Source organism: Xiphias gladius, chromosome 3, assembly GCF_016859285.1.
Source record: "Xiphias gladius isolate SHS-SW01 ecotype Sanya breed wild chromosome 3, ASM1685928v1, whole genome shotgun sequence".
In the NCBI taxonomy this organism is placed as follows: Eukaryota; Metazoa; Chordata; class Actinopteri; order Istiophoriformes; family Xiphiidae; genus Xiphias; species Xiphias gladius.
The window spans coordinates 21,870,833-21,890,708 of NC_053402.1; the positions used below are offsets into that span (position 1 = coordinate 21,870,833).

Below are 19,876 nucleotides of genomic sequence, written 5' to 3' on the forward strand. Positions count from 1 at the left end.
ATGTCACTAAGAACTTGTTCACAGTGTCCAAAATGTTCAATCGTTCAATGATCAATGTTGTCCATGGAAATCCTTGCCCAACAGATTTTGATATTTTTTGTGTTAAACGGTGTCATTTTTGCCTGATGGTTGTGCTAAGCTAAAGGTCAGGAAATCCCCAACTACACAAGGATTCATTCTCTGGAGACTTTGAATAAACATGCCAAGTTTCACGAAAAAAAAAAACTGCATCGGAGTTGTCCAAAATTTTGGACATACAAATGAGAAGATGGACAGAAAGACCAGTTGATATCGTCATCTTTAGGTCCCTCTGCTACAAAAATTGTCACAGTAGTGCTTTCCTTAAGAGCATACTCCATTATAGTATAATACTACCTGCCATAGTACGGTTTATATGAGTCAAGTACGGATATGTTTCACATGTCTGAGGGTTCAGTCATCTTAGGGCAAATCTCGAGTTAAATAGCAGGTCTGAAGTCTGGCGAGAGTGTGGAAGCTGAAAATTAATGGCACCAGTGGGTTTGTTTATACATGAGGTGTGATTAGTATGTCATCATGCAGTGAGAGTTGGAAGTACGGCATGTCTGGAGCTGAAGCAGTCTGTTCCCATAGAGATCAGAGTTTGTTAGAGCGTGATAAGAATCCCTGGACACTTCCAAGGAAGGAACTTACTACTTACAAACTTCTTCTTCCGTAGTTTTTCTCTGTCTCTGTTTTGATCATGTCTTCTCCTCCTTCCTCCCCCCATGCAGTGTCTCTCTGGGAATGATGATGTTGACACTGGTGCCCCCCTCTCTGTCGCCATGACGATGCCGTTCAGCCCCCTGTCCAGCGACGAGGAGCAACAAAGGATGCTGGGAAACAATCGACATCTCTATCCAGGGGCAGAGGACGAGGAGGAGGAGGAGGAAGAAGAGGAGGAGGAAATGGAAGAAGATGAGCGTGATGAGGACGGGGAGGAGGAGGAGAACGGGGAGCTGGAGGGGGAGGAGGAAGATGATGAAGAGGAGATGGTGGAGGAGGTCAGGCGAGGAGGCCTGTTAAGGGGGGGCAGAGGTGAAGGACACAGACAGTCAGGTAAGCTGGCTGCACGACCCAGCGGGGACAGACAGATCCGGCCAGGGAACCCGGGACACGCGGCTAACCCCTATTCATCCAACCCTGGACCCACACACCAACAGCCAGCCAATCAGATACAGCAGCAGCAGCAGAGGAGGCTGAAGGAGCGCAGCGCCAGCTCGGTGCCATCTGAGGACGCCCACATCGCCATGATGGTGTTTCGCATCGGGATCCCGGACATAAAGCAAACGGTCAGTGCTGTCTCTGCACACACCCACAGAATCTGACAACGTCATGGCAACAAACCCAGAAAGGTTAAGTGCCCAAACACAAAGGGTCCTAATCCATCCAGATCTTGCCCCGTTAGTTTGAACACCTCAGCTTTTCTGCTGACACAGATATAACCAGCTCGACCAGTTGGAGGTATTAATTCCACCATTTAAAGAATGAAACTTCTTTGTGTGTCATATAGGTGCCTGCTTCCTGTACACTCTTAAAATTAGGTCATTTATACAAAGCCCTGTCCAATATTTGCTGCTTTTCAAAATATTGCCTGTATGCATCAATTTAATTACTTGCATCAGTCAGTGTTGTGCTTAAAAAAAATAGTTTGACATTTTGGTAAATACGCTTCTTCATTTATGGCGGAGAGAAAGTCGAGAATATCATACGTCCAAAGTCAGCATCTGGTTAGCTTAGCTTAGCATAAAGACTGGAAACAGGGGGAAACAGCTAGCCTGGATTGGATATTGTTTGTTTAATCCCACCCAGATCTTGCTGGTGGCCAAAGAAAGGCTAACTGTTTCCCCCTGTTTCCCCCATGTTTCCAGTCTATGTGCTAAGCTAAGCTCGTCTAACTCTTGGTGAGAAAGTGAATTAAAACATTTCCCAAAATGTCAAATTGTCCCTTTAACATACAATGTGTTCTGGTACTCGCAGATCATTTTTGTTACCCTGTAGAAGATTAGCTGGTGTAGAACATGAGTTGGTGGGTACATTTCTTGTTAGAGCGTCAAATGCCTTAGTCCAAAGTACATCTGAAACACTGAAGGAGAAACTTTAATCTTCACTTTAAAGATGTCCCAGCAAGAGAGCCATCGTGACACCTTCCCCTCAGGTTTTCTGTAAAACATTTATTCCTCCACCATGACACAATATAATGTGAGCCCTAGGACTCTGAAGAGTGTTATTAGGTGGGAGGGAGCCATGTTTGGCGGCTATGCCCCTGGGCCCATCCATCGTGTAAGGCAGCATGTGTGGTCAGTTCAGTCAAAACCTGAAAAGTGCCGTGCTCCAGAAACACCACAAACCTCCTTGGGTTGGGCGTATGATGTCGATTAGATTCTCTCTCTCTCTTCTTCGCTGCATCACCAGCGGAAAACTGAGCGGAGCGCAAATGCGTGTCAGCAGAGTGGCTGATCCGAGAGGGCGAGCGGGACTTTCAAGGTGACCCGGCTCCGGAGAGAAAGGGAGAGACAGCGAGAGACGGAGCCAAATTGCATACAAGAGCAATCACGATGAGGGTATATGGGCAAGAATTTGATTTAAAAAAAGAAACACTACAAGCAGGAAAGGATTTAGAGGGAGGGAAGTTAAAGTGAAGAGGAGGGGGTAAAAAAGGGGGAAGAGCCGCCTCTGGCGTAATGTTGCAAAAGAGCTTTTAAATGGTGCGATAAAGCATGCCATGAAAAGCCCTTTGCGGTGTGACTGGTTTTAAGAGGGCTGTCCAGAATCACGATAGACCGATCCGCCATCGCTCTCCATTTCCCTGATGCGGTCTTACATCACATCAGCGCAAAGCTTCCATCAGAAGGGTGTCGAAATTGGCTTCTCGGGCCGGAGATGGAGCTGCCTCCATGTACAGTCGCCGTTCTCCCACACTTAAAAGAAAATGAGGCAGTTGCCAGACGCCCAGGCAGTGGTAGTTTCTCTCTCTCTCTGTTTTCCAATTTGTGTTTTTCTGATGAGTGATAATGTTGAAGAGAATCACGACCATAAACTCAATTGTACTGATAATTGAATTATGAAGAGCAGAGAATCAGGGCAACACGGGAGAAGAAAAGAGGGAGAAGAGAGTGTGCATCATTGCCAGATTAAAGCATTTGTGTTCGACAATCAGAAGGCAGAGCTCCTCAGATATTAGCTGTCTGTCCTCTTTATTCCTTTCTATTAAGCGATCGAGGCCTCTGTGATGTGTCGGCTTTATAAATCATCAGCAGGAATAAAACTGCAAATGAAATAAATGTATTTGTGAGTGCCTGTGTGTATGCGTGTCCATATTTTATATTTACCATCCCAGCGCACTATAAATGCCTCACTCGATGCTTCTTCCTCCCTCTTGCTGCCGTGTGATTTATTATTGATCTTTGCATGGGTGTTTTAAGCAGTGTGTGTGTGTGTGTGTGTTTGTGTTTGTGTGTGTGTGTGTGTGCATGTGTGTGCATGTGTGTGTGGATACACACACACTTGATTCAGTGCTTGATTCAGTGTGTTAAAATCCAATCATAAATGATTCACTGCTCCCTATTTATTCTAACAAATCGGCATCAAAGTTTAATTGTAAAAAGAGGGGAATGCTCACTCAAAGCCCTCGGGGTTAAAACCTCCGAAATTGCTCGATAGTACCATAAAACACGCAGCGGTAGAGTGTGGCACATGGAGATGAGTGCAGAAAAGAGACAGAAAAAGGTGACAGAGGTAGATGAAAGAAAGAAAGAAAATCGAGGTACAGGTAAATGAAGGCAGACAGAGATAGAAGTTGATCAAAGCAGATAGAAGGTAGCCGAGAAAGAGAGATTCAAAGATAAACAGTGGATGGCGGAGTTAGACGGAGACAGATCCAGATGGATGAGGGGAAGCAGACAGAAATAAATAAAAGCGGAATGAGACAGACAGGGTTCTGTTGCTGATTGAGAGTGGCTTTTTAAGTTGCCTGTAAGTTGTATTTCATGTTGATCTTCATTATATTTAGAATGTACCATGTTCACACCTCCTAAAAATTGTAAATATTGACTTTTTTTTTAACTTTTTAAACTAAATTTGAACCTTGCCAAGCGGAAGAAGTCCCGCAAAACAGCATTTACACTGTGAAACAATGAGAATCCCCATACGAAACCCACCAAGTGTCTCCTATGAAGTACGGTGCTCCACATGAACTGGAATAGTCAGCACAGTGTTAATTCCTCCTCATCACTTGAACTGCAGAAATCGAGACCCTCCTGGACTGTCCTGTGCCACGCCGAAAAAGAAATTCAGAGTTAAAAGAGAATTTGTTATTGTTGTGGTAGGACAAAATTCACCTCTCTCTCCGAGTCTTTTAACAGGGCAGCAAAGAGGTGAAAATTAAAAGATGAAGATATATATAATAATGTAATAATAATAATATAAAGAATATATGTCTTTAAAATACTTAGAGGCTGAGGTTTTTGCCTTACAAGCCAATATTTATTAACTATATTTGTATTCTTTTCACAGCTCAAACGTTTTTAATCTGAATGTTCTCAAGTACAGACCTTGTCCCAATGCCTCTATTTGTGGACTCAGGAGTGACAAGTGCTGTATAATCATATTCATTAGACTGGCTGACAGATGAGGACGACACTGACGGGCCGATATGCAATTTAAACTAAAACGTGCTATAATGATGGGACACATCCTTTAACTGTTGGGTATTTTCTTAATTTTCCTTCCTTGGTTGACATGTCTGAATTTATTAGCTAGATGAACTCACACACTCAACATTAATAATGAGAAAGATCTTCCAAACGTCTTGCCAAAATGTACTGACTGGTGCATATTGTCTTGCTCCCGAAGGTCATGAGAGTTATAACCCACCGTCCCTCCGACATTTACTGTCTCCCTCTCTCCCACTCTGTCCCGACTCAACCTCCTCAGGCCATTTTTTCGCTCACCGTCTCTCATTCGCACCCTGTTCTTTCAGAATAAAATCCCTTTGATCTTCCTCTTTTTCTCGGCTTCGTCTCCCGCCCTCTCTCGTCCCCCTCCCCTTCCTCACTGGTGTCGGGTAATATCCTTTTACACTCCCAGTACATTAGGTTTGTTCTACACGTCAGCTAATTCAGCTTCAATAAACTCTAATTGCTCGTTAATCGTGTTGTAATGAGATGAGGGAGTGACTGTAGCACGCAAATGCAAATGTTATGAATTGAGGGAGGAGGATTTTGAGTGACGAAGGAGCACCCACATGCAGGAATGTCACAAACACACACACAAACACTAGTAATTTGTATTGCTAGCTACCTTTTTTGACAGAAATTCTGCTCTGTAATGTTGGATATTCATCAATCAGTGTTGTGCATCTCTGGAATGATGCATTTGATGCCGTTTGATTGCAGATTTACCTACGCTAATTCACTGTGATACAGCAATTTATGTTATGTTTCCATTGGGATATAAGGTTGGATTTAAACCTCAGACAGAGTAAATGGCACCTGGTTATTAGAGCCTGAACTATATGTTTTAGTGCTGATACTAATATTTGAAAAAATTAAAGACAAAAGAAACTTGATAACGATATATCAGTTACATTTTTTTTGAACGTTAAAATGCATTTTTTTAAACTTTAAAGACATTTTATAACCAAACGTTTTTGGCAAAGGTTCATAGTTCATAGCATAGGTTCACAGTTTTTCAAGTGTGTCTTAAAACAATACTCAGGTTCCCATTTGAACAATGAAACAGGTTTAGCTCGCTGTAATCAGTTCCTCCTTTTCATAGTGGCCATTAAAAGACCCCCCGTCAGTGCACTTTCGAATTCAACAGTCCTGGTTTTGCGCGAAGATTAATTTAAAAGTTCATCTGAACCTAAAATGAGGCTTCTGCAGTCTGCGATAATCAAATCAAGTGGGTATCTTGGGTGGGTGTCTTTTTAGTACAAAATTCCCTCTTTGTCTTTCCCAGGACAAAGTTTCTTTGCTGAGCTGCAGTGGAAGAACAGTAAGAAAAACCGGGAACCTTCCACCAAAAAGTCACTTTTGAAGACATCCCCTTAATTTGAACTGGAGGCAGGATGAAACCTGTTTCAATGTTCATATGGGCACCCGACTACTGTTTTAAGACACACTTAAAAATGAATGACTCTATCTTTTAAGTAAGCGTTGGGATAAAGATCTGATCAGATGTGACGTGAAGATGTCTGACGCAGGACTTTTTTTGTCACAGAGAAAAAAAGAAGGGCACTCGTTGAAGTGAGGAAGCCTTCTCAATATGTGCACGATTACAGGCACGTCATGGCAGGTGGAAAACAGATTAACGCCTTGGACTGGCTGCTACTCTGGATTGCAACGCATATCGAGTCCAAGCCTTTTTCCGTGTTCCTCGTGCCATTAAGTGCCTTTATTAGGCAGATGGACTCACTTTTCTGCAATCCATTACTCTCTTTTGGGGATTACCGGATATTTTTTGGGTATGGCGGTTGCTAATTCCCTTGGACCTTTGTCAAGAGGTCTGTGTTTGTCGCTTTGTTACATTTACGCAGAGCACTCAGAGAAAACACGTGTTGATAGCCCTGCCTCCCCTCGCTGGGATTTACCTTTGCTGCTTTAAAACTACTGGGGAGCTCTCTCTAACGTCACTGTCAATCCAGGCTGCGATGCTGGTGCTCCGACGCTGACAGAAAGAGTGAGAGATCTGCGTGTACTATCAGTTTGTCACTGCCACTACGTTTGTCAGGAGGGGATTTTTGGCCATTGCTGCACGTAGACGAAATCTGGGCTTTAGTAATTAGTTGTTACAGGTCAAGGAGAGGCTTAGTTGGATGTATTCCATGGTCTCATGCTGGCCAGAGAGACAGATCAGGGCGCTGTGTTGAAAGCACCCTGATTTTTTTTTTTTTTGAAATGTAAGAATCGACGTCCTGTCCCATTTTATCTGCCAAAGTTTAAGGCACTTCAGGTCGAAGAAAACTTACTATACAACCCTCAGTGTCCCCACTAGGCATAATTTTGGTGATTTGCGGGTCAGATTTCTAGAAATGGGGCAACATCTGGTTGAAATGTTTTTTAGAGGTTCAAGGGACATACAGCTGTTCTTTCAACGACATTTGCACGACTACATAACGCTAGTGACCTGCTTCACATTGGGATATTGTCTTTGAAATGCTTTTAATGTAATGTACTCTTCAATATACTCTGTAAAAACCCCTTTTAGCTAAATGTAGCCCAGTTTTAACACAGATATCCAAACATCTTTTGACCTGCAAATCACAGACTCAGCGATTACTGGGTAGTGACACTCAGTGCTGGAAAGTAACTTAGTGCATTTACTCAAGAACTGTATTTAAGTACAATTTAGAGATACTTTACTTCAATATGTCCATTTTATGCTACTCCAGTAAGGGAAATGTTGTATGTTTTATTCCACTAACTTTATTTGACAGCTATAGTTACTAGTTACTTTGCTAATTATGATTTTACATACAAAAATTTTGCTGCATTGTTATGAATTAAACCACCCAGCAGAATGTAAAGTCATTAAAATTTGCTCCACCTTGACTATCCACATTACAATGCTGCTGACAAGTTAATGCAACAGTAATGATAATCCTTTGATATAATATATATGAACATTTATCATTCTGCACAATGAGTACTTTTAGTTTTGACAATTCAAGCACATCTTGCTGCCTATAATCTGTATCTCTACTCAGGTAAAATTTTGACTTTTACTTGCATCAGAGCATTTCACACTTTAGTGTTGCCATTCGTGCTTAAAAGAAGTATCTGAATACTGATGAGTGTGATTCCTGGGTTTATTTTGGTCGTGGACCTCGATGCTCTGCAATGATCCCTCCTCTAACACTGGTGGATGATGGAAAAGGCACCGGTCCATTAACTCACTTATGTGCTCAGCGACAGTCAGATCTGTGTATCACAGGTTGTTGATATGATCCTGTCGCAGCAGGAGGTCAAGGCAGTTTTGTTTGCAGGTTTATTACATTGTCGAACTCGTGCACATGCAGTCAAGTTAGCATTTGCCTGCCAGGCGCATTAAACAGCATGAAACAAATGAGTTTTATCTCTGCTGTTTGACTTGAGCTGAATTCTTGCAAACTCTGAAGTATAAGCAGCAGCCCCCGAGGCAGGATTTGGCCTCACAAAGACTCGCACGCTGAGACACACATGCACGCAAGGACACACAGTCTTATATTCCACTGCCTAGTCAGGGTACGTGAACTACTCAGGCTACAAGACACAGACAGAGTCCACCACAACGCTCTACAGCAGTGTTAATGAAAGGTGAACAGAGGGACTGACATAATAGAGAGGGGAGTATGGGAGAGAGAGAGAAAGATGACGGAGAAAATGGAGAAAGAGAGCACAAGGCAGAGACGGGATGACAGAAATGATTAAAAGAAATTAATTTGCTCTTCTTATGAACTAGTGAAGAGAGAAAGAAGGTGGCTGGAGCGGTTAAGAGCCAGTGATAGAGAAAGAAGAAGAGCGAGATATGGAGAAGAGAGAGAAGTGGGCTTAAATGACTACATGGCTGGCGTGTGTGTGTGTGTGTGTGTGTGTGTGTGTGTGTGTGTGTGTGTGTGTGTGTGTGTGTGTGTGTGTGTGTGTGTGTGTGTGTGTGTGTGTGTGTGTGTGTCTGTGTGTCTGTGTGTGTCTGTGTGTGTGTGTGTGTGCGTGTGCGTGTGTGTTTTTTTGGTGGGGGGTTATTTCCCCATAGATCTCATTAAAGGCTTCTAGTCCCCGTGCAGTTGGCCTGAAGAAAAAGGCCAGAGGGAAAGAGACAGCGAGAGCTAGCGACAGAGAGAGGAAAGAGAGAGAGAGACTCTTATTTCTGCATAGATAAGTGACGGAGCTGTTACAGAAAGATGGAGCGAGAGCGGGAAGGAGGAGGGAGAATAAGGTAGAGATAGGCAGGGGAAGATAAAGAGCAGCATGGACAGAGGGAGTGGGCGTATGTGAGTGGGAAAGTGTGATCACAGCTTTAGGAGGCAAGACAATTTTTGGTCTGCATAATGATAAAACCACAAGAGAAACAGAGTGGCTTAAATTTAATGTAAAAACTGAAAATCCTCTGAAAGCCACAAGTTACTTAAAGCTTTGACATTGACTGCATTTAGATGCTCTAGTATCTATGTTTCAGTATCATCGTTGCAGTATCCAGTGATGTGAGAAGTAAAAGTAGCAATAGCACAATGTAAAAATACCCTGTTACAAGGTAAATTCCTACACTCGAAAGCTTATTCAAGTAAAAGTAGGTAAGTATTATCAGCTAAATATACTTCGGGTATGAAAAGTATTTATCGTGCAGACAATGGCTGATGAAAAAAGTTTAAAGTCATATCCCAAATGCAATCAAAACCAGGATAAGACTCAGGCCAGCACGCTAACGTGCACGTACATGTGCTCATAGTGGCTTATATGATCGCAAGTTGTTCTGTGGGTTTGTTCTGTTTCCACTAAATGAAACTGGTGCGCTGGATGGATGCTTTCAGGAAAGTACCTCTGTGCACATTGAGTTAAACACCAGAAGACAAACAGCAGCGGGCACCACCTCTACCTGTCTGTTACCTAATGAATATTTTAGTCAGTGTGATTTCCAGTAGCAAGCTGTGGCAAAGACGGATAAATGCTTTGGCTGGGTGAAAGTGTTAATCCCGGTTTATCTTATTTCACCAAAAATACAGCAGCGGTGGAAAGTGCATTTGCTCAAGTACTGCGCACTCTTTTTGTTGTACTTGAATATTTCCATTTCTTTTCCTACTTTTTACCTCTTCTCCACTACATTTCAGAGGGAAATATTATACTTTTTATCTGACTGATACAAAAGTTACTTTTCATGTTAAATATATACATATATATTCATATAAGATTTTATAAATGTTGCATTGCTAAAGAAGAAACCACCAAAAGAAAGATTTCCCCTCCAGACATCTTTGATGGTTTTATTTAAATAACTGTTTGAGACCCAAAGAAACCACATTGTCCAATATTTCATATAAAAAGGAAAGATTAGAGAAAAGTAAACAGTGTCGCTTTCTCCTCTGATATACTGTATCACTGATAGGGGGCCTCTCTCTGCAGAGTACTTCTACTTTTGATACTTAAAGTACATTTAGCTGATAATACTTCTGTACTTTTGTTTAAGTAGGATTTCGAATGTAGCACTTTTAGTTGTAATGGAGTATTTTTACAATGCTACACTTCTACTTTTACTGAAGAAAGGTATCCGATGCTTTGTAAATTACCCAGACTGCACCAATGAGCCAGAGTGCTCGCATGGGCAAGCAATAATTCAAGAGGAAAAAAACATCTTGACGTTCATATCTTTATACCGTGGCACTGAAACAATATTGTCACCGAACATAGACATTATACAAGCCAAGAGTTGGCATTTATCCTCAACAATTCACACGCAAAGCGCACCACTGGAGGCTAAGTTGCAAGGCTGTCTGTGGCTATAATAGCTGTGATTTTAGTAAAGCACAGTGTACAGGCTGTACTGTTGAATTAGTAACAGTACAAAAATGTTAGTAATATGCGGTGAACTAGTGGGAAAACCATCTGTTCACAGAGCCAGGTTGCGTTTATTTCGAAGGGCAGATCAGGAGGATGAATCCGTGATGAGCCCTCAGTGGCTGGCCAGTTAGAAGCTGGAGGATCAGTCATATTCCTGGAGGTATATGGATCAATAAGCAGCATGGCTGCCTCAGTGAAATCTCCAACTCTCGAAAAGCACCTGAGGCCGTAAGCAAAGTTGTTACACAGATTTGAATCTCCGTTATTTTATAACAATTATTAGTCTTTTATAATGGTGCAGGTCGACGGTGGGAATATTGCTCCTGCGTGATAACTGGATCCTTAACCTTCATCCTCTCCTGCTGCGATTGTGATTCACTTCAGAGTGTTTGCTCGCATCGTTTGATGGGACTATAGGTGCAGTGTGTAGGCTTGTGTGTGCAACTGTGTGCGCGCGCGTGTGTGCGTGAAACCTAATCTAATAACAACAGACACACCTCTTCATCCTCTTTCACCCTCATACTCAGAATCTTAGACATTCCCCTCCCTTTTACTCTGCTCTCTTTAGCCACGCCACTGTAACACACATACACACACAAAAAACCCCATTCACACTGATGCAAACTCTCACACACGGGCACATGCGCACCCTCCTAGTACCCCATCTCCTAGGGAACACAGGGATGTCTCTATGGCAACAAGCAGCTTGCTCCACTAATGAACCGGTTGCCGTGGCGACCGGGTTGGCTGTGCGCGAATGGAGACAGTGAATAAAATAGAGGGAGAAAATGTTAGGTTACTCCTCTGCACAAAACCCCCGTGAAGGGTTTTATCTCTTTCTTTGTAGGACACACACACACACACACACACACACACACACACACACACACACACACACACACACACACACACACACACACACACACACACACACACACACACACAAACAGAAACACACAGAGAAATGTGTGTCTATGTGTCTGAAGAGATTAAGATGAGCGACAATGATTGAGTGAATTTTCTGGGTCAGAATAAGTGTTGGCTGGAGACAAGAGCCTGTGCAGTAATGCAGTAAGAGGCAGGGATCCCTGCAGCCGGCTCTACCCTGCAAGGGCCAGCCTCGCTGCTGCTGCCTCAAGGTCAGAGAACGACCCAACTCCACTTTGGGCAAGAAGAGGTAGAGAGAGGTAGAAAGAGAAAGACAGAGAGAGAGAGAGAGCAGTGCAAAAAACCTTACGTCAGCCATCTGCGTATGTTCCACTCTGCTGACTGAGCCCCTGAACCATAATACATTTGGCCATTCACGACCCCACCGGAAACACTTCAAGCTGCACTTACCTGCCATTCATATTCTGGCCGCTAACTGAGGCCGCCGGGAATCAACCCCTTTTTACTCCGGCGCTGTCTCCCCCTGCTGGCCCAGAGGGGGGGCAGCCTCCGCGTGCCTCCTTCAGCCAGTCCAGTGAGAGCACCCACTGCCGCAGGACTGTACTCTAGGACTCTCCAAGGGGTCCCAAGATAACTTTCAGGGGATACAAGAGGATTAATGGGAACGGAAATTAGAAAAAAATATTGTTCTGCTACACAAAAATTATAATCTCTTTTTTTTTTTCCCAACAGAAAAGGTCAGTATTGGTTGTAGTTTCACCCTTTCATGCATCTATCAATTATTCAAATGACAGTTAAATGACAAAAGTACCAATACAGCAATGTATAAATACTCAATTACAAGTAAATGTCCTGCGTCGAAAATAGTACTGGTTCTATAGAAAAATGGCTCCCGTCAATATGTATCAGTAACATTATTAGATTGCTAATACTGACACATTGATGCGTAAGCAGGAATTTAATGTTGTAGCTGGTTGAGTGGGAGCTAGTTTTAACTACTTAATTGTAAGGTATGTTAGTCCAGTGGTTCTCATACTAGGAGTCGGGCCCCTCGAAAGGGTCATAAAATAAATCTGAGGGCTCATTCGTTGATTAATGGGAGAGGAAAACAAAGAAGCAAAAAAGTAAATAAAAATAAAAAACTAAATTCTGTTACATGTGCTTGTATTCATATTTTGACTTTAATCTTTGTTTTTTATACAATATATGAATAATTTTACTTCTTTGGGACTTTTCGTTTTAATGAAACCATCTGAAAATTTAGTGGAGACATCAATCTTTGGTGGAACTATTGACAGCTCATAGGCATCTTAAACATGACCAGGGGCCAGAACAAGATACTGCTTTTTTGTGAGACGTCACAAGCCAAAAATGTTGGGAAACATTGGTTTAATCTTTAACAATGTCTTGTATTTTATAAACTTCTCATATGCGTTTCATCTGAAATCAAATGTGAAAAGTAACTATTAGCTGTAGCTGTAAAATAAGTGGAGTAAAACGTATGATATTTCCTTCTGAAATGTAGTAGAAATACTCCGGTAAAGTCACAGATGGTCTGGCCCCCCAAAAATATTACACATCATTTCACCCCATATGTGGCAGATTGAAGCTTCAGGCTCTGAGGCAGATCCCTGTTTAAAAGTTTAAGCATCTAGTTTAAGAATATTTGTGGGTTTTTCACAATTTATGCATTCATGAAAACAGCCCTTGCAGCTGTTTTCCAGCTGTTTATTTTCCTGTGATTCCTTTTGGCTATTTCTTAGTCTAGATTATATAAAAGTGACCAGTGTTTTTTCTACTGTCTAGATTCGTGTGTATGAGGAAGCGGCATCTTCATCATAACGTCAGCTCTGAAATCCCCGTTTTATGAACCTATTATTACTTATTACACGTCTTTGACATTACATTTGTTGCCTTTCTATTCCATTGCTTATGATGTCAATTTATTTCCCGTGAACCACAACTGTTTTTAAGGCTGTTCACATGTTAAGATGTTTATTAATTTAAGTTAAGGTCATTTTACTTCCTTGACATTTAGAGGTTCTCAGTTAATCAATAACAGTTGCTTTATGAACTGAAACTGAGCTAATGACTCCTCCTTCAATATCTCCTGCAGAAGTGTTTGCGGTTTAACCCCGACGCCACAGTGTGGAAGGCCAAGCAGCAGGTGCTGTGCTCCCTTACCGAATCACTGCGGGACGTCCTGAACTATGGTCTGTTCCAGCCGGCCACAGACGGCCACGATGCCAAGTTCTTGGAGGAGGAGAGGCTGCTCAGAGAGTACCCACAGTCCTTCGAGAAAGGGGTACCATATTTGGAGGTACTATTTCAGTCTTTCTTTGTCACGGTTGTAAGACACGGTACAATTTAGTCCGAACGTCCTCAAGATGTCACTGTTATTCATTCATGCACCGGTTAAAACAGGCTCAGATATGATGGCTTCTTCCTTGGAAGTTTAAAACATAAGTGTATTTTTAGGGTCGCCACAGAAGTTAAATTTTGCTGTTAAAATGACCTTAAAACATCAACCTTTTTGCCCTGCTGGGAAGTCATTTAAGTTAGACGAGGTAACAAAAGGCTCGGCTTATGAATGAAGTGTCATACACACTTCTTAGAGGAGCATAACAGAACTGTTCAGCTCCCCTGCTCTGTCTTTACGTGTTACACTCTCTAATCTCCTACCCAGTCTGTACGGTCACCTTCTTTTCATGCCACATTACGACCCGGCGGAGGCTCTGAACCATCTTTAAAATGCTGTAAAGCCAGACCGTTTCTTTCACACTTCTTGTCGTCAGTGAAGTAGAAGAGGATCTAGGCCAAAAGCTAAGAGAATTGAGGACAAAGGCCCTCTGTGTTAGGATTAACTCTTTGTTTCCTCGCTCTTTTTGTTTCTCTTAGTTTCGATACAAGACCAGGGTGTACAAACAGACCAATCTAGATGAGAAGCAACTGGCCAAACTGCACACTAAGGTATGAAACCCATCTTCCTGATATGGTGTGAGCCATGTGTGACGCGGCACAGTGTGAGTGAATGAAAACGGTGGTGTAGAGTATGCATGTTTGTGTAGGTGTATACATGAGTGTCTGCCACTAAGGATGCATTTATCTGTGCATATTCTCCATTCACTCTCAGTGGGCTTGGCTGTACTGCAGTGTATTATACTGTACTACGCTTCTGTACTATTGCTGAGCAGTTTGCTGCACTGTACTGTAATGTACTTGGTACAGTATTTCAGCTGTTTCCTGTAAAAAAGTTAGACGAACAAACCGACGATATAAAACAAACAACCAAACAAACAGTTCCACCTCGTATCTCAAAATAATATTTCACATTATGCCATTATGGACACACTTTTCGAGTTTTCTATAATTCACTGGGATTACAAGTCAGTAACCTGTATCGCAATTTGTTAGCCCACTGTCATTGTATGCATCCAATCCAAAGGCCAACACAAACACGAATGCGTTAACTATATATATAGTATATATATGTAAATTTGTTCCCTTCAGATGTAACATAAACCTAATCCACTTTGCTTCATAATTCTCCTTTTTCTTGGTTCTTGAGTTCAGTCTGTTCTCTTTAATGCAGCAGCACTCTTCTCTCCAAATGTAGGCCAGCCTAAAGAAGTTTATGGATTATATCCAAACCAGCGCCGTGGACAAGATGGCCAAGTTCTTAGACAAGGGCCTCGATCCCAACTACCAGGACGCTGACACCGGCGGTAAGGAGCGCCAAAGAACCTCCGTATTGCTGTTTAGGGTTTACCTCAGCGCCACTCACTTCCTACAAAGAGCCATCTTTCTGTCTGTCATCTCTCCATAATAATACTAGACTATACTTGTGTTGTCTTTATTTGACAGAGTAATTTACAAAGTGCCGTGCAAGTCAAAATGAGCGGGATAAACGAGTTCAAATGATTGAACAAAAAATAAGCAATTAAAACCTCATCTATACAGCATTACTTTACCAACAGTCAAAACGAAACTCTTTGGGCTTGTTTTCGCCAACGAGCAGCAGCCATGTTGACCAAAATTTCAATATGCTACAATAAAACAAGTTGGACCGAATGACAAAAGGTTTCGATTTTAAAACTGGCTCTCAGTTTGAGGAATCGGGACAGCGTAGCTTCTTTATCAAAAGAATTGCTCGCAAATGGCCAACAGATTGTTTAAAGTCTGCAAATGAGACACTGCATTTTGTGGAACCAAATTTAAAAAAAAAAAAAAAAATCTAAAGCCTCTTTAGAAGTTTTTGGTCTTTGACAGTAGTTAAGCTATTTAAATAAACAAATCATCATGTAAAAGTAAAATTATTTAGGAAATAGTCTGAAGTTGAGGTCTGGGTTGATAATGATTGAACTTCTCCATCCTTCCACGTACGGTGTAATGTACATACATCTATCTACTCATCTATAAAGTTTGGATGTCTTCCTCAATCTCTCCGTCAGTTCACTGAGTTGTCCTGTTTGACCATGATGCCATCTCAGATAATGACCCCTCACACATAGTCATACTGTAGCATCGGACATACAGTATAAATGTGTATTTGAGATTCGACATCCCCAGGTGGCTAAATTCGCACACCTGCGTCCAGCATCTATGTGATTTGCGGCTTCGCCGTATAAACTTGACCTTTAAACTCTCTGCAAACAAAAAAACCTCCCCCTCTGTTTTCTGCCCTCAGCTCTGCGGTATGTTGTTCTAACACTGTGTCAAGGATCTGAGCCAGCGCTGGTCGCAGTTTGGTGGCTTTTCTCAGATCCTGTTATTGCTTGGGGGGTGGGGGGGGCGCAGCAGACGGCTCATTTACAGTTTGAGTGTGCTGCTCTGTGTCAGTCCAGCCACTCTGGGAGCAATAGTCAAATCACAAAACAGCCTGTCATCACGGGTGTGAAACACACTTCCACTGCGGAGCGCCGGGGGGCAACAGAGAGCCCTAATGAGCCCCCCCCCCCTTCACTAACATCCTGCACTCACATCATATGGGGAGGAGCGCATACGAACCCTACTCCTGAAAATGATTACTGATTAGACAGGTTTTGATACTTTCTCTATTTCTGTACTAAGTTTTGATGTTATCAACAAACAGGTGTGGTAACATCTGTTAAATAGGTGTGAAAAAATACCCGATCATTTATATAAGGAGGGCAAAATTAATTTATTTCATTAGATGAGGGGTTTTCTAAGTCTGACACTGTCTTTTGCCCATATATATTTACATTTTGGCAAAATGGCAGCGTTAAAAGTGTGCTGAATTAGTTCTTACCAATCACTTTGGTACTGAAGAAAAAACTTAAAAACATGATGATTCTCAGGCAAGTTCTGCAGTTGTAATTAGTATCTTTTTTACTGATTTGTGGGTGTTTATTTCTGATGGAGATAATGGAAGAAAGTACCCCGATAAAGTCAACCCCCCCCCATTAACACATCTTAGGATCCGCGTGTTAAAAAGCTGTTTAGTATCACCCAAAAATCTCCAGAAAATGTCATCTATGGCTTCCTTATGGCCTCCGATGGTTTCCCCTGCTTTTTTTGAATCTGAGGGCGTATTAAGGTGCTCTGAGGGTTAGTCCATGAACCACAAATGCGTTAGGTCTGTGTGGGCAGGGTGAAGAGGTGATCTTTGGAAAAACATTCTGTTCTGTGGTCTTAGGACTGAGATATCCCCACCATTGTTTACACTTTCTACTTACACCCGACCTGTCCGTCTCTCTAAAAACTCTCTCTCTCTCTCTCCATGCTTTGCAGAGGGCTCACACTAAGTGCCTTTGATGAGACATGAAATAATTCTGCCACATTCGGCGTGGCTCCTGTTGGGAGGGGCTCACTTCCATCTCTGCCAAAGGAACCTCTAAATTTGTTTTGCCTGACATTCTGGCAGAAATTAATCAGAGATTAATCAAGATGTCTCTTTTTAAGCCTAAAAGAGTGATTGACCTGGAAGACAAACTCTTTCAAATTAGATGAATAATTTATTATTTTTTGTGGAGCTTAATATGATGGATTTCTGTCTCATCTGGAAGGAGAAGGCTGCTTTTCTGCAGGGATGCAAATTAGGTGCAAACAACCCAGCTGCGACTTTGAAACGCCTACTCCAGAACAATCCCTCCGACCGTTAAAAAACTCTTATCTGAAACTCTGTGTGTGTGTCCTCCAGAGACTCCTCTGTCCCTGGCGGTGCAGTGTGAGCCGGGTGGGGGTGAGGCCATCCGGGTCCTTGTGGAGGGAGGGGCTCATATTGACTTCCGCGCCAAAGACGGGCTCACACCGCTCCACAAGGCTGTTCGAGGCCACCGCCATACAGCCCTGCTGGTAAGCATTCACACACGTCGTTGTCCTTTTATAGAAATGCTGTTATCTAACCATGACAAGTAATGAGTTTCCACTGTCATGCCATAAAAGGAGAAAAACCAACCTACACCAGAGAATATGTATCTGCAAGATGGATATGTGCCATGGAACTGATACAGTATTATCCTCATTTGTGTTACCGTGTAAGTAAACAAGCTGAAGACAGAATGAACAGACCCTCCCACTCAGCAATCTACACCAACCCACACACAAAATGCGCTAGGACAAAAAATCTATTCTTCTATTCAAGCAGAGAGAAATAAAGATATTCAAATTCAGATAACCTGGTTTTAAAGGCGTGCGGTAAATTTACATTTTAGGCATCTGTCCAGATTTTCAGCTCCCAAGAATACAGGTACCTGTGGAGAGGAAAGTCATTCAGGGGGGGAGATAATTGCATGTGTTACTTTGGCGGAGCCCATGTTTTTCACAAAGGAAAGAAACAGCTGCGAAACTGCATAAAGATTTACAGCGGACTCTGATTGAACACGTAATTCTCTCTAGCCCGGGGTGTTGCATGACCCCTCTGAACCCCTGGCTACGTGTTCCCATCCTGATTTAAAATTCCATGAATATTCCTCGACTCGGTGTCGGAAACCACCTTAAGATATTTTTCCCTCCTGTTTTTCTATTGTTGTGTTTTTGGCTCACAAAAATCATCATTCATTTACTGCATTGCAATGGTTGCATAGTCTATCAAACTCCCTAAATGTTATCATCACTACTAGTTTTTGAAAAAGGACCCATACATGAGGTCTGCCTTTTCCTCTGTGCCGTCCTGCAGGTCCTGCTGTCTCTGGGTGCGTCTCCAGACTATAAGGACCGGAGAGGGCTGACGCCTCTCTACCACACTGTGCTGACAGGGGGCGACACCTCCTGCTGCGAAACACTGCTTTACCACCACGCCAAGCTGGGCATCAGGGATGAGAACGGCTGGGACGAGACACATCAGGTACGTTTGTGTATGTGCGTGTCTAGAGTTTGATTCCCTTCAGACCTGAATGGAATCCTCATAGGGTCTGTAAAAGGATTTTTCATAGATTACGCATAAAAAATAAGAAAATATTACAGTACAATTTGTACAGTTCACAATAAATTAATGCAAATGACGATCACAGTTGTATTTTTTTTTACTGTCTCCCATGTGCCCTGTGTGCAGTTAATTCAACACTAAATCAACAGCAAAGCTTTCTCTTAGAGGATGCTTTCAAACTAAAGGGGTCAGTGGCCCAGTTTGTGTCTATTTCGGGGTTGTGATATGAAAGCGCCGGCAAAAAGTCCTGCCTTGGGGTGTCTGGGGTTTGTAGTCTCTGCTGTTTGTCTTGTTTGTATTGCACCAGTGTACTCTGTGTTCCAGTGTCTGCGTGTGTACAGCGTCTGTCCCTACGTCAAAAAACCACTCATGCCATGAAACACTACACCTGTCATCCTTTATCTCGGACACCTTTCACCCTTCATCCCACCCATCCTGCTTCCGTGGCCTCATATTCCAGCGGTGAAGTGGATAGGTGAGGCCGGGAGAAATAAAAATAAAGGTATCAGCCTCTTCATCTCAGTGTGATCACCCACACTTCATCAGTATCTTTCTCTTCAGCTCTCCTAGCCACTCTTGGCCTCTATCTTATACTGTCTGTGTGAGTGTGTTGAGTTTAACACTGATATTGAGATTTTGGTGCTTTGATTCACCAAAGCCTATATTTTACACTTTTATAATACACAATATATATAAAATATATATATATATATATATATTCTCATGCAAAACATTCCCGCCAAAAACTCCCCCTACTAAAATTCATACAAATGAAATTCCTTTTGATCGGCGGTCAGCCAGATTTCTTTATTGCATTTAAGCCCTGAAATGAAAGCCAGCTGAACAGGATTGAAGAGTTTTTTCAGTTTCATATGCACATACTGTAATACTGATGCAACCAGCTAAGCCCAGTTAGGTGAACACTGTCTGCACTATACCACGACACTTTGGAGTTTCTCATCACACTTACACCATGACTGCGTATCAAAGGATAAAAAGGGAGGCCTGTGCTGAAATCATTTTCCTCCCCTTGAAAATGTGTTTGTGGTCC

General features: G+C 42.4%; 1 protein-coding gene across 1 annotated transcript in view; it reads left to right on the forward strand.

Annotated features, from left to right (window-relative positions):
- Positions 1 to 803: 803 nt before the first annotated feature.
- Positions 804 to 19,876, forward strand: part of shank1 (SH3 and multiple ankyrin repeat domains 1) — a 54,554-nt gene continuing 35,481 nt past the window's right edge. Inside the window, exons 1-6 of the mRNA XM_040154960.1 lie at positions 804 to 1,310; positions 13,555 to 13,758; positions 14,337 to 14,408; positions 15,055 to 15,163; positions 17,599 to 17,753; positions 18,577 to 18,744. Coding sequence (XP_040010894.1) covers positions 804 to 1,310; positions 13,555 to 13,758; positions 14,337 to 14,408; positions 15,055 to 15,163; positions 17,599 to 17,753; positions 18,577 to 18,744 — 1,215 coding nt within the window. The remainder of the gene's footprint in view (positions 1,311 to 13,554; positions 13,759 to 14,336; positions 14,409 to 15,054; positions 15,164 to 17,598; positions 17,754 to 18,576; positions 18,745 to 19,876) is intronic.